The 12,852-nt window shown below is 63.7% G+C and overlaps 1 protein-coding gene across 1 annotated transcript; it reads left to right on the plus strand.

Moving 5' to 3' along the window:
* The first annotated feature begins 419 nt into the window (after nucleotides 1-419).
* Nucleotides 420-11,028, plus strand: FBXL16 (F-box and leucine rich repeat protein 16). Its single transcript, XM_044747413.2, has 6 exons — nucleotides 420-561; nucleotides 7,732-8,390; nucleotides 9,128-9,636; nucleotides 10,050-10,134; nucleotides 10,460-10,523; nucleotides 10,745-11,028. Exons 2-6 carry the CDS (start codon nucleotides 7,746-7,748, stop codon nucleotides 10,891-10,893), a joined length of 1,452 nt encoding a protein of 483 aa, XP_044603348.2. The 5' UTR covers nucleotides 420-561; nucleotides 7,732-7,745; the 3' UTR covers nucleotides 10,894-11,028.
* Nucleotides 11,029-12,852: the final 1,824 nt, after the last annotated feature.

Consider the following 12,852-nt stretch of genomic DNA (forward strand, 5'->3'; position numbering starts at 1 on the left):
GCGTGCCAGGCTGGCGCGTGCCCGTGGGCGCCGTGGCGGGAGCGCGCTGTGCGGGCGGCAGGGCGCGGCGGGGCGGGGCGGGCGGGGCGGGACTCGGCATCCTCGGCGCCCCCGCCCAGGCTCGCCAACCCGGATTGGCTCCCGGCGCCGGGAGCGCGCGAGGGCGCGGCGCGTAGGGCCGGACGGGGGGCGCGCGCGGCGCCGCCGGCGGCCGCGGAGGAGCGCGGGGAGGAGGGCGGAGGAGGAGCGCGGGGAGGAGGGCGAGGGGAGGGAGGAGGCGCCCGCCCGACTCCCTGCAAAGCGGCCTTATTTATCTGGGCACAGCCTCAGCCTCCCCGGTGGGAGGCTCGGGGCGGCCGATCCTCTCCCACCGGGGAGCTCCTCTCGGGGCGCGGCCGAGGGGGCCGGCCAGGCCGGCGCGGGGCGCTGGGCACGGCCGGGCCCTGCCGGCCAGGCCAGCACCTCGGCCGCCTCCCCGCTTCGCGGGCGCCCATGCCGGGCTCCCCATGACGGGAGGACGCCCGGCGGACAGCGTGGCATGAGCCAGGAGCCCGGGCCGAGGTAAGGTGTATGCGCCGGGTCAGGCTGCGGGGCATGGAGGGGGCCAGGGCACGCCAGCGCCACGGCGGCCACAATGAGGAAGGGGCTGGAGGGGGCTTGGGACAATGCCGCCGCCACCCCCACCCCAAGGCTTTCCTAACCACAGCCCTTTCCCTGACAGCGGCCGCAGGACCTCCAGCCCTGCCAGGCCTTCCCACAGCCCCTCCCCCCAGTGGCCAGTCTGGTCAAGGCCCGCTGCCCATGGCAACTGGACCAGAGCTGTGGGTCCGAGCTACCTGACAAAGTCCCCGTGGAAGCAGAATTGCAGGTTCCTAGCCTGCTTGGCTGGGTGAGGTCCCGGAGCCCCGCTGCACTCTGGGCTCCCCACCCTGGCACCATGAGCCCCTGGGCCTATGAGACAGGTGCTAGGTACAATTATACCCCAGGAAAAGCTCTGAGGTCGCACGGCCCGGGGGCTGGTCTGCCCGTGGACACCTCCTGGACCCGGGCCTGTATGGAGCTTCCACAGTGGGAGGACAAGGGGAAGGGAGGGGCTGACCACGTGCCTGGTTCTGGAGGAAGGGTCGGGCCTTGGCCAAGGCTGGAGGGCCTCAGAAGGGGGCACTGGGCACCCTGAGACTTGCTGGGGGGGAGGGGAGCTGTCCTCCTGGGAGTTTGAGCAGATAGGGAGAGTCCCCTCCCCGTCACCCCAGAAAGACAGAAGGCCTGGCTGTTGGAGCCTCAGGGAACCCATGGCCCAGTGGCCACTCCTCCAGCCCCTCCCGGCCTCTGCACAGGAAGCCTTCCCTCCACAGAGAGAGCAGATGGCCGATGTTGCTTCACCTGCCCCCTCCGTCAGGCCCCTCTCCACACCTGCCACCTCCCAGGGCCCACTGACCAGGGTCAATGCAGGCCTCCCTGGTGCCAGGTGGGCACAGGGCCCCTTCTTCCAGCCAACTCCTTTGAGGGCTGCTGGACAGCAGCCTTGAAGCAGAAGGCCTGCGCTGGGCTGGGACCCTGAGAGGTTTTGGGGTCCCACAGGCCAGGGCAGAGGCCTGAGGGAGACCACTGGCCCAGGAGGTGGTCACAGGGCTGGACCAGGAGCTGTCTGGGAAGGAGGGAAAGTCAAGCCTCAGTAGTAAACATGGGCAGTTCAGACCCCAGGACTCAGCTGCCCCGGTGCCCGCTGCCTCCACTACGTGGCTTCCCTGCCTCGACTGCCCCGTACCTCGGGCCAGGCCCATGGGGACCTCTAATGCTGGGGAGTTCACCGGACAGGCGCCACTCTCCAGCTCACGCCTGCTTCCAGGGTGTTTGTGAGTCCCAGCTCCAACTGATCAGGAGGGAACAAGTGGCCCCCGGGGTGGGGGGACCTGGGCCCAGGAAGGCCTGTGCTGCTGAGAGCCAGGGAGACATCTCGCCCCGAGGTGGGGAAGGGATCCTCAGCTGGCGCTGCTGGTTGCCTGCAGTCCCTGTTCGGTCACACGTGGGAGCTCACTGCTGTATCTCAGAGGGCTGGCATGGGGAAGAGTGGAGGTGGCAGCGAAGGAACCTCTGTGGGCTAAGTGGGTGGCCTGGGAGGAGCCTCAGCCAGACCAGCCACAGAGGGTGGGCTCAGGCCACATTCCCCGACTTGGCAGGGAACAGAGGAGGGTTCGAGGCAGCCCCCCAAAGCAGCAGGCACTGCCCACCCCAGGCCTAGGCCCTGGGGGACTCAAGTCCTTCAGAGCAGCGGGGCTGAGCTGAGGCTCAGAGCCCAATGTCTACTCCCCGAGGCGCCCAGTCCCCACGGCTGACTGTCCTGAGCTTGGCCACAGGACTCAGTCTGCTGGAACATCAACTCTGGCCTCTTGTGAGGCCCACGTGCTCCCTTCCCAGAGCCCCTGGTGCATGGGTGGGGCAGCCTGCACCCCAGAAGCACCTCTGAGCTGGGGGCGGGAGGGGAGCGCTGCTGCTAGGACATGTGCAAGGTGGCAAGGATGTGACTGTGTCTGAGTCACGGGGCTTGTCATGGAGTTTGTCAGCCTGCTACCCCAGTTGTCACCCCAGCCCCCAGGGCTGCCACCGCAGATCGACCTGATGTGAGTTTTTCTGGCTACCCATGCTGTTCCCGGCTCCACGGCCCTCAGCGGGCAAGGGGAACTGGTCTGTGTTCTATTGCGGCCAGGCCCCCGAGCATCCAGGGTGGGCTGTGTCAGATGGGGACATCAAGGGTGGAGGAAGAAACCTCTAAGCTGGAGGCCCTGAGTGGGGGACGGTTTCCTGAGCATGAGCGGTCCAAAAGAAGAGTGTCCGGGGGGCTGGCCCAGTGGCACAGTGGTTAAGGGCGCACGTTCTGCTTCAGCGGCCCAGGATTCGCTGGTTTGGATCCCGGGTGCGGACATGGCACCACTTGGCAAGCCATGCTGTGGTAGGCGTCCCACATATAAAGTAGAGGAAGATGGGCACGGATGTTAGCTCAGGGCCAGTCTTCCTCAGCAAAAAGAGGAGGATTGGCAGCAGTTAGCTCAGAGCTAATCTTCCTCAAAAAAAAAAAAAAAAGAAGAGTGTCAGGGGTGGACATGCAGCTTGCAGCCTCTGGAAGGAGAGCAGGGCATGACAGGGACAATGCAGGGAGAGACCCAGGGGTCCAAAGCAGAACTGAGCAGAAAAAGGAGGCCACAGTGGGGGCATCTGGCCAGCGGCAGGCCAGCTGGGGGCCCGGGCTTGCCCTCTGGACCACCATGCCTGGCCTGGGCTCTGGGAGTCAGACAGACTGGGGGTTTGGGGGTCAAATTGCAGCATTGTACAACTTCTGAAAATTGACTCTTGAGCCTCACTTTCCCCGTTCCTGGCCTGGCAGTGTGCAAAGGGCTCAGACCAGCAGTGGGGGGCATGGTGCTGGGAAGAACAGAGCAGGACCACCTGTTCCCTGCCCCCTAGTGGCTCCTGTCCCCTTCCCCTTGGGTCTGACCAGATAATGGGACACGAATAGCCAGCTTCCTTAACTTTGCAGCTCCCAAGAGGGGACTCAGCCAAAAAGGAGACACAAGTGGTCCTCTTCCCAAGGGTCTGATAACCGCAGGGCCAGCCCCAAGCCCCGGGGTCTTAGGAACCTTCTCAGAGACTCTGGTGCCAAGCCAGTCCCAACCCCAGTGGCCTCCCTCCCCTGTGGACACTAGCCTCTTACAACCAGATTTATTAATTGAGCTACAGCTTCCCTACTGACTGCCCTCCTCTTAATCTGACCTGCCCTCCATCAAGGCTCCTGGGCCTCTGGCAGCCGCACCCCTTTCTGTCTGACCCTGATAACTGGACAGAGATTCCTACCTCCATCCACTCATTCATTCAGCAGGCACTCAGAGTCACTCACCATGGTGCCATCTGTCCTCAAGGAGTCCCCAGCCAAGGGGAGAGGCAGACGGGTAGACAGTGATGACAACCCATGTGATGACTGAGACCCTGGAGATGCTTTCTCAGTGCTGGGGGTCCCACAGGGGGAGGCAGGTGCAGCACTCACACTGAAGAAGGAGAAGGAGCTCGCAGGGTTAAGGAGCAGGGAGGCCTGCGAGCAAGCAGGGGCTTCAATATGTGTTTGGGCAGAGGGGGAGTGGAGGAGGAATGCATGACAGGGGGTCTGGCTGGATGGTAGGTTCAGGGCTGAAGAGGGGCCGGAGGTGAGGCTGTAAGGTGGACTTGCTGGGTCTCAGGGCCCAGTGACTTGACCCACAGAGGAGACAGCTCCTGTGAAGCCCCAGCATGGCCATCTGCAGACTGTCAGCCTGGACGCCGCCACATTCTGGAGTCCTCCCAGGAGCCCATCACTCTAGCTCCCTAGCTAGCTCCCTAGGTCTACCCTGGCCCCCGTGCTTCGCGGTGAGTCGGCTGGGGAAACACAGAGGCCACAGTCAGCTCTGCTCAGGCTGATGAGAACAAGACAACTAAAGCAGTGGCCCTCACCTCCCTCCTTCCCCCGGGATAAGCCCAGAAGCCTCGGGTCCTGAAGCCTATCCTAGGAGGGGACCTCTCCCAGAATTCCCCCCCACACTGAGGAACCACGCACCAGGGATTGAGGCTGAGAATGTGCAAGCTTGGCCGTTTTTTTTTTAAAGGCTCTTTTCCTGGCATTAGCTCCTGGTGCTTATAGGGGGGAGGCAGTCCCAGCAGACTGGCAGCTGCCCCTACCCCATCCTGGCAGGAAACTCCAAGCGGGTCCTCTGAGCCCTGGGTGCAGTGGTGGCAGTCACAGGGACCAAGAAGGGGGTTGGGGGGCTCTGCAACCCGCCTGGCCCCGTGGGTGGGGCCAGGGCCAGGCAGAGAAGCCCTTGTTCTAGCCCCCCAGGGACCTCTTACTTAACTGGCAGGAAGACTCATCTCCGACCATGAGCTCAGCTTTCTCCCAAAGCCCTGAGCCCTGGGCTGAGGTGTGGCTATTTCCAGTTTTGAGCTACAGAGCAGAGCGGGGGATTCTCTGGCTGGGTCAGTGAGGCTGCAGTGTGAGGAGCAGCTGGAGCTCAGCAGGACCATGGACAAGGTCGGGAGCAGCAGGGTTGCCTCTGTGGGGAGGCAGCTCCGATCCAGGACCCAGGGGTAGGGCTGATCCACAGGCAGGGCAGTGCCTTCTGGCCAGGGATGGGGGTGTGGGATGAGGGGCAGCCAGACCTCAGACACTGTCCCCAAGCTGCTGAGGGCCAGCCTCAGCCTGGCCCCTCCCTCTCCTGGGCTCTCTCCCATGGGCTGTCTTGTTTTCACCAGCTGGACCCTGAGGGCTGGAGGGTGGGGATGGGACTGTGGGCGTGTGCAAATGTGAGCTCCAGTGGGGGACGGGAAGGGAGCCCCGCTGATGCCCGGGGCATCCACGTGCATCCCCCCAACTCAGGCGCTCCACGTGCACACTCCTGACTGGGAGCATTTTCAACCTAAATCGGCACTGCTCTTGAGTTATTTCTCCCCTGGTGCCGCCTCCGCCGCCTCCTCCGGATCTTAGTCGAGCGGGCGGCTTCTCCCCTCTCCCCTCTCCGCCTCCAGGGCCCCTCCCTGCTGAGCTGGTTTGCCGGCCGTCCCCCACCCCGCCCCCACCAGCCGCTGTCCGCGGCGGAGACGGCCGGCCGGCCCGCCCGCCGGAGCACGCGCACAGAGGCGGGAGGGGCGCTGTCCATGGTGCTGCGCGCCGGGCGCCGCGCTGGGCGCGCCTGGTCTGCGGGAAGCGGCCCGCCCCGAGCCGTGAAATCATGGCGCCCCGCTCCGGGGACACAGAGGTATTCAGGCTGGGGCTGCCTCTCTGTGCCCAGAACAGCCCACAGGAGGGAGATGCCGGGACAGCATCTCCCATGGCCCTAGGAGTGGGGGCCTGTGGTGGGCTTCATCCTGTCCCTCCGTGAGGCACTGCTGTCCCACGATGGTCCCCTTCTTGTGTACTGGTATGAAGCAATCTGGGGCAGCCCTCATGTCAGGTCGCCCCCGCCACTGTGGGGCAAACTGTAACTCTTCAGAGCCTCAGGTTCCAATCTGAAAACGGGGGTAACAGTAGTGGCCACCCCCCTACTCCCCCCCTCCCCCCGCCAGGCTGCCTTGAGATGGAAATACATGATTATCTCAGTGGGCATTCTTCTGCAAATGTGGTTATGGATGTCGTGTATCAGCCAGTGTGCTGCTGCTACTACTTGGTCCTGAGCTGTAATGAAGGGGCAGCCAAGATGTGGGAGCCTCTTCTGGGGAGAGAGTGCCCGCGGGGGGGGGGGGGGGGGGTGGAGCACGGCCAGACTGGGAACTCATGGCTGCCAGGGCAGCAAGGCTTTTGGACCCAAAGCTGGGTTGGCAGCTATGAGGACCGCATGTTCCAGTGAGACCTCTGGTCCCAGCCCAGGTCTGCTCTCCCTCCCCAGACATGGAATGTGGGCAAGGGTTGTCCTGTCCAGGGCTTGGGAGCTCGTGGAGGATGTGGTGCTGGGAAGAGCAGCCAGGACCTTCCGCTTCCCTCCCTCCCAGTGGCTCCTGTCCCCTTCCCTTCAGGCCGGCCATGGGGATCAGAAGCAACCTCGAGTCACCTTCCAGGTGCTCACATGCTTAGCCCTTTTCACACGTTGTCCTGTGGGGGTATCATCACCTCCCAGGCTTCCAAGTGAGGCTGGAGAAGGGAAGTAGCTCACGGAGGCCACAGAGCAGGAGGGGGGACTGGGGGGCTGTTTCAAGTCCAGGGTGTGTGACCCCGGAGCCTGTGCAGGTGAGCACTGGGTCCCCTCCTCACTGGGTGCCTGGGGTGGGGTGGGCAGGAGATCTGGAATGTGGAGCAGATGGTGGCACTGTGAGGGTCTTGCTGCCCCTTCTCTCTAGAGTCTTCTGTACCTAGTGCCCTCTGCCACCCATTCACAGCCTCAGAGGCCTGAGGAGGGGAGCTGGGGGTGGTCTCGGCCCCACCTTCTGAGGAGTTTCCTACATGTAGCCCTCCACAGTCAGCTCTGGTCCAAGCCCCAGCTCCACCACTTACTGACTGTGACCTTGGGCAAGCAGTTCACGCTGCTTTGGCCTCAGTGTCCTCATCTGTACAGCTGGCATGGTCATCACAGCACTGTCCTCCGTGGATTGGGTGGAGGATTAAGGAGAAAGTATGTGTCAGGGACTCCCTGTGCTGGCATCATGGTAAATGCTGAGAAGACACTTGCCCTCTCCTTGGGTAGATTCTGAGCCACAGAACCTCCTGTAGCCACTGAGATTCTCAGGGGCTGGTGTGTAAGTCTCAGACGGGGTACTGGAACCACTCCAGAGAGCCATGCTGGCACCCCATAGTGGAGGGGCCAGAGACCACCCCAAACCCTCTCCCTCAGCTCCCCAGCCCCTGCCCAGCAGAGGCAGGCCTGGCAGGCACCAATGGTGGGCATCAGGGTAGCAAAGGTGAAGGGAGCAGTCACTGGCAAGTGTCTGTCTGTCTCCACCTCTGTTCTCTCATCTGTAAAATGGGAACCGTAGTGCCTAGGCATCAAAAAGCCCTGTGAGCCTGTGCAGGTTGAGCTCAGTGCATTCAGGGAATGCCGTGGTCATGACCAGCCTTGCCGTCCCGTTGTTGCTCAGTTGGGGGTGGAGAGACTTGCACTAAGATCCTCTGTCCTGTGGGTGGTTGTGGGAGTGCCGTGGAAGGGGACGCCCAGGGATGGGAAGGAGCCCAGCTCTGAGCCAGCAGCAGACTCACTCCCCCCTCCCGGACCCTGTCTGCAGAGCTAGCGAGGAAGATGTCGAGCCCGGGCATCAACGGCGACTCCAAGCCTCCATGCTTGCCTCGAAACGGCCTGGTAAAGCTGCCGGGCCAGCCCAACGGCCTGGGTGCAGCCAGTATCACCAAGGGCACTCCGGCTGCCAAGAACCGCCCCTGCCAGCCACCACCCCCACCCACCCTCCCGCCACCCAGCCTGGCTTCCCCGATGCCGAGGGCTGCCCTTGCGGGGGGCCTGTGCCCCACCGCGGGGCTTCCCATTGGTGGACCAGCCTCAGCGCCGGTGCCTGGGCCCCCAGCAGAGCGGCCACCGCTAGCCACAGACGAAAAGATCCTCAACGGCCTGTTCTGGTACTTCTCGGCCTGCGAGAAGTGCGTGCTGGCCCAGGTGTGCAAGGCCTGGCGGCGCGTGCTCTACCAGCCCAAGTTCTGGGCAGGCCTGACACCCGTGTTGCACGCCAAGGAGCTCTACAACGTGCTGCCTGGTGGTGAGAAGGAGTTCGTGAACCTGCAGGGCTTCGCTGCGCGTGGCTTCGAGGGCTTCTGCCTGGTCGGTGTCTCCGACCTGGACATCTGTGAGTTCATCGACAACTACTCCCTCTCCAAGAAGGGCGTCAAGGCCATGAGCCTCAAGCGCTCCACCATCACTGACGCCGGCCTGGAGGTGCGCCCTCTGCTGGCCGGGAAGGACGGGGGGACGGGCGGGGGGCGGGCCGGGCGAGGCTGTAGAGACCAAGCAGGTGTGGGGGGCGTCTCCCAGAGGAGGGTGGGGCACACAAGGAGCAAAGTAGCTGAGGGCGGTGCCAGTGCCCTGAGGAGGATCGTTGCTGTTGGGTGGGGCGAAGCCGGGACTGGGTACATAATTTGGGGGACCCAGTCCAAAATGAAAATGCAGGTCCCTTGTTCAAAGATGATTAAGAATTTCAAGACAGCGACAGCAGAGCAGTCAATTAAGTCTGGGGCTCTTCCCAGTGCGGGGCTCTGCATGCCCATGAAGCTGGCCTTGGGCGGGGAAGATGCTGGAGGAGGTGGGGGGACCAGGGGCAAAGGTCAGGGGAGCAGCTGTGCATCTGGACTCTAATTATCAAACCACTCACACCAACTCCTCCCAGCACCTGCTGTGGCCAGGCCCTGGGCTCCAGGCTGCCCCATGCCCTGCCTGCTGTTTCAGAATGTTGTTGAGGTGTAACACACACACTGTAGAGTGCACTGGTCCGAGTACAGCTGGATGCATGTTTACATGCGTCCACACTCGAGAACACCGCTTCTCCGCGTGTTGCCTCCGCCCCATCTCCCACCGTCCTCACTGCGCCCTGCAGGGAGGCGCACGTCAGGGGGAACCGAGGTCAACTTGCACGGTGACGAGGTCGGCCTCCTGACCTCGCGCCTGCCCGCCCGCAGGTGATGCTGGAGCAGATGCAGGGCGTAGTGCGCCTCGAGCTGTCCGGCTGCAACGACTTCACCGAGGCGGGGCTGTGGTCCAGCCTGAGCGCGCGCATCACCTCGCTGAGCGTGAGCGACTGCATCAACGTGGCCGATGACGCCATCGCGGCCATCTCACAGCTGCTGCCCAACCTGGCTGAGCTGAGCTTGCAGGCCTACCACGTGACGGACACGGCGCTGGCCTACTTCACGGCGCGCCAGGGCCACAGCACGCACACGCTGCGCCTGCTCTCCTGCTGGGAGATCACCAACCACGGCGTGGTCAACGTGGTGCACAGCCTGCCCAACCTTACCGCGCTCAGCCTCTCAGGCTGCTCCAAGGTCACCGACGACGGCGTCGAGCTCGTGGCCGAGAACCTGCGCAAGCTGCGCAGCCTCGACCTCTCCTGGTGCCCGCGCATCACTGACATGGCGCTGGAGTACGTGGCCTGCGACCTGCACCGCCTGGAGGAGCTCGTGCTGGACAGGTGTGCGCGTCCCCCGTCCCCTGGCCTTGTAGGGCGGGGTCGGCTGGACCTTTTAAGCAGGGAGCCTAGACTAGTGGACAGACCTGTAGCTAGAATGCGGCTGCGCATGGGGCGGGGCGAGAGTTGAGGGGCGGGGCCCTCCTAAAACGCTAGCCGGGATGTGGCTGTAACAAGGGTGGGGCTCAACCGGCGACCGGCCTCCTTCGGTCCTTCGGAGTGAGAGATACCACCGCAGGATCGGGGAGGAGGCGGAGCCTGGCTGGGGCGGGGCCACGGGAAGGGAGGAGGTATTGTGGGTGGGGCAGGAGGGGAGTTCACGCCAGGGGCACTCCGGGAGAAGGAGGAACCAGTTGGAGCCGAGGGGCGGGGCGAGGTGTTTTGAAAGTGGCAGCCTCGCTCTGTTGCAACCACAGGTGTGTACGCATCACGGACACCGGCCTCAGCTATTTGTCCACCATGTCGTCCCTCCGCAGCCTCTACCTGCGATGGTGCTGCCAGGTACCGGCCCTTTAGGCCTCCGAGATTGAGGAGTAAGCAGGGGAGGTGGGGGGGCGCGGGGAGAGCCCCCAGCCAGACAATCCTGACCTGCTCCCGGCCCACTCAGATCCTGTGAGGAAGTCTGGGATCCCTTCACACCCAGCGGCCAACGTAACCGGAACGTACGGAGTCCCCAGGGCCCTCACCGCACTCCCTAGCTGCCTCCTGGCTCCGTAGGGGAGCTGAGAAACCCTCGTTTTGAACCCTACCCCTCGCCCGACCCCAGGAGTGAGGCTCCCCCAGGGCGCTAGGGAAAATCGTTAACTCGCCCCATCCTCCCGCCCAGGTGCAGGACTTCGGGCTGAAGCACCTCCTGGCCATGAGGAGTTTGCGTCTCTTGTCTCTGGCAGGTGAGACCCCCTGCCGCCCTCCTGGACAGTGACCACCCACCCCATCTAGTCTGACTCCGCCACTCCGGCCAGGTCCCTTGTGCAGACTCATCCCTGAGGATGACTCGGTGTCCCAGATTCGAGTCAGAGGACGGAGACGCTGGGCAAGCTCCAGCCCCTGCCCCGCCCCGCCCCGTCGGGCCACGCCCACTCAGCCGCCGCCCCGCCTCCCGCCCCCGCAGGCTGCCCGCTGCTGACCACCACGGGGCTGTCTGGCCTGGTGCAGCTGCAGGAGCTGGAGGAGCTGGAGCTGACCAACTGCCCCGGGGCCACCCCCGAGCTCTTCAAGTACTTCTCGCAGCACCTACCCCGCTGCCTCGTCATCGAGTAGCGCGGGGCCTCCCGCCCCCGTCGCAGGAACCCGCCGCGCTCCGGGCGGGGACGCGGGGGCGCCGCTGAGCCCCCTCTCCCTGCCCGGCGCTCAGGGGAGCCCCCGCGCCCTCCGCCCCGCGCGGGAGGCGGGGCGAACCGAGAAGCCCCGCCCCGCCCCTCCTGGCCCCGCCCCGGGCAGGGAGGGGGCGGCGGGCGGGGCCAGCCCCACGCACGCACGCACGCACGCACACTCGGGGACTTTGTGCATGCCCCTCGTGCCCGCACTGCACGCCCGCCCTCCACACGCCACTCCCGCCTCCATCGTTCGCCCGCCCGCTGCAGGGGGCCCGGGGCTCGGTCCTGGGGGGCGTTTCAAGCTCCCCAGACGGCCGCCCTCACCGCCTCCCTCGCCCCACCCCGCTCTGTCTCCCCGCTGTCCCCCCATCCCGGGCAGGGCCCAGGGGGATTGACGGGGGCTGGGTCCCCCAGGACACCGGGGCCCGGAAGAGTCCCAAGGGCTTCCCGCATCTTCCACTGCACCAAGCCTGGAGCCCTCCGAGGGGTGCGAGGTGGAAACAGGCCACCGCCCAAGCCATGGCCCACTGTCCAAGGAGCCCAGGTCCCACCCGCCCTTCCCCTGACTCATGCCAGCCTGACCCAAGCGACCGCCCCTCTTTCTTGCCACTGTGTGAGGCAGTCCCCTGCTCGCCCCGCCCCCACCCGCGGGCCTACAGGTCCTTGGGCCCTAGCCAGGCTAGGGCAGAATTGGGTTGGGAGAGGGGCAGACTGGATGAGTGACAATGACCTTGGCATAATCAACATTAGCCCAGCCAGCTCCAGTCCACCTCAACCCAGGGTGACACAGCCACCTTGAGAGACCCTAAGCTGGAGCGACCCTCAGGGTCTGCAGGCCTTGGGAGCAGTCCTGGTGGGCCCCATACCACAGCCCCTGTAGCCACCTGGGCCAGACCTCTCAATGCTACACTTCACCCTGGGCAGGTCTCCAGCAGGGGGAAGCTGGAAAAGTGGCTCCCAGCCAAGGTCAGGGTCAGCGCCAGCCAGCAGCTGATCTTCCAGTGGCCAGCACACCCTCAGCACCCAGAGGAGGGAGGGCTCCTTCCTAGCCACCCCCCACCCCTCCCTGGCTTCCCAAACCTCTGCCTGCCCAAATGGGCTCTGACCGTGTTCTGTCCGATCCCAAGACATGTGGAAGTCCTGGGAGATGCTGGCACATCTTGGCAATTGCTGAGGAGGGGGCTGGGACCCCTTTCCATCCAACCTTGAGCCCCAGGAGATACAGCACCCACACCCAATCTTGGGAACCCCCCCAATCTGGTTGGAAGAGAGTAACCAGTTTCCAGAGAGCCAGAGAGTGAAAGAGAGAGAGAGAAAGAGCGAGCGAGCGAGCGAGAGATGCTGTTGAAGCCGAGAAACGGTTCAACAGCCCAAAGATTTTCCTGCCCGTGGAGTGCCAGCAAGAAACTCCAGGGCTGAGGTGGTCAGGAGCCAGTTTCTTCAGCCCCGCCTCCCCACAGCTCCCTAGTGGGGAGGGGGCAGCTGTCCATTTGTCCAAAGTATTAATGCAACTGAAGCTGTGACATTTCCAACGACTGTAGGAAGAAAAATTAAGGGGAGAGAGGAAAACAAACAAAACCAACCAACCCCTAAAATCATTTTCTTATTGTACATAACGACCTCATTCTCCTGTATATGCGGAAGATATAACCTTATATTTGGTAAGTGTTTCTTGTGCTATTTTATCACGTGACCTGTTTATAAAAATATATATTAAAAAAAAAGTTGTAAAAACACGTGTCTGAGTTGTTTTTAGGTCATCAGACCATGGCGGGGAATGGTCTATCTGCCCTCGGTAACCCAAGTCTCTGGATCCTTGTGCACCTCTCAACTCATCAGACTTATTGTGCTTTCCAACAAACATGTCGAGGCCGGGTTCCACGGTGCCAGACTGGAAACCCAG

The sequence above is a fragment of the Equus asinus genome, chromosome 14 (genome assembly GCF_041296235.1).
Source record: "Equus asinus isolate D_3611 breed Donkey chromosome 14, EquAss-T2T_v2, whole genome shotgun sequence".
Taxonomy (NCBI): domain Eukaryota; kingdom Metazoa; phylum Chordata; class Mammalia; order Perissodactyla; family Equidae; genus Equus; species Equus asinus.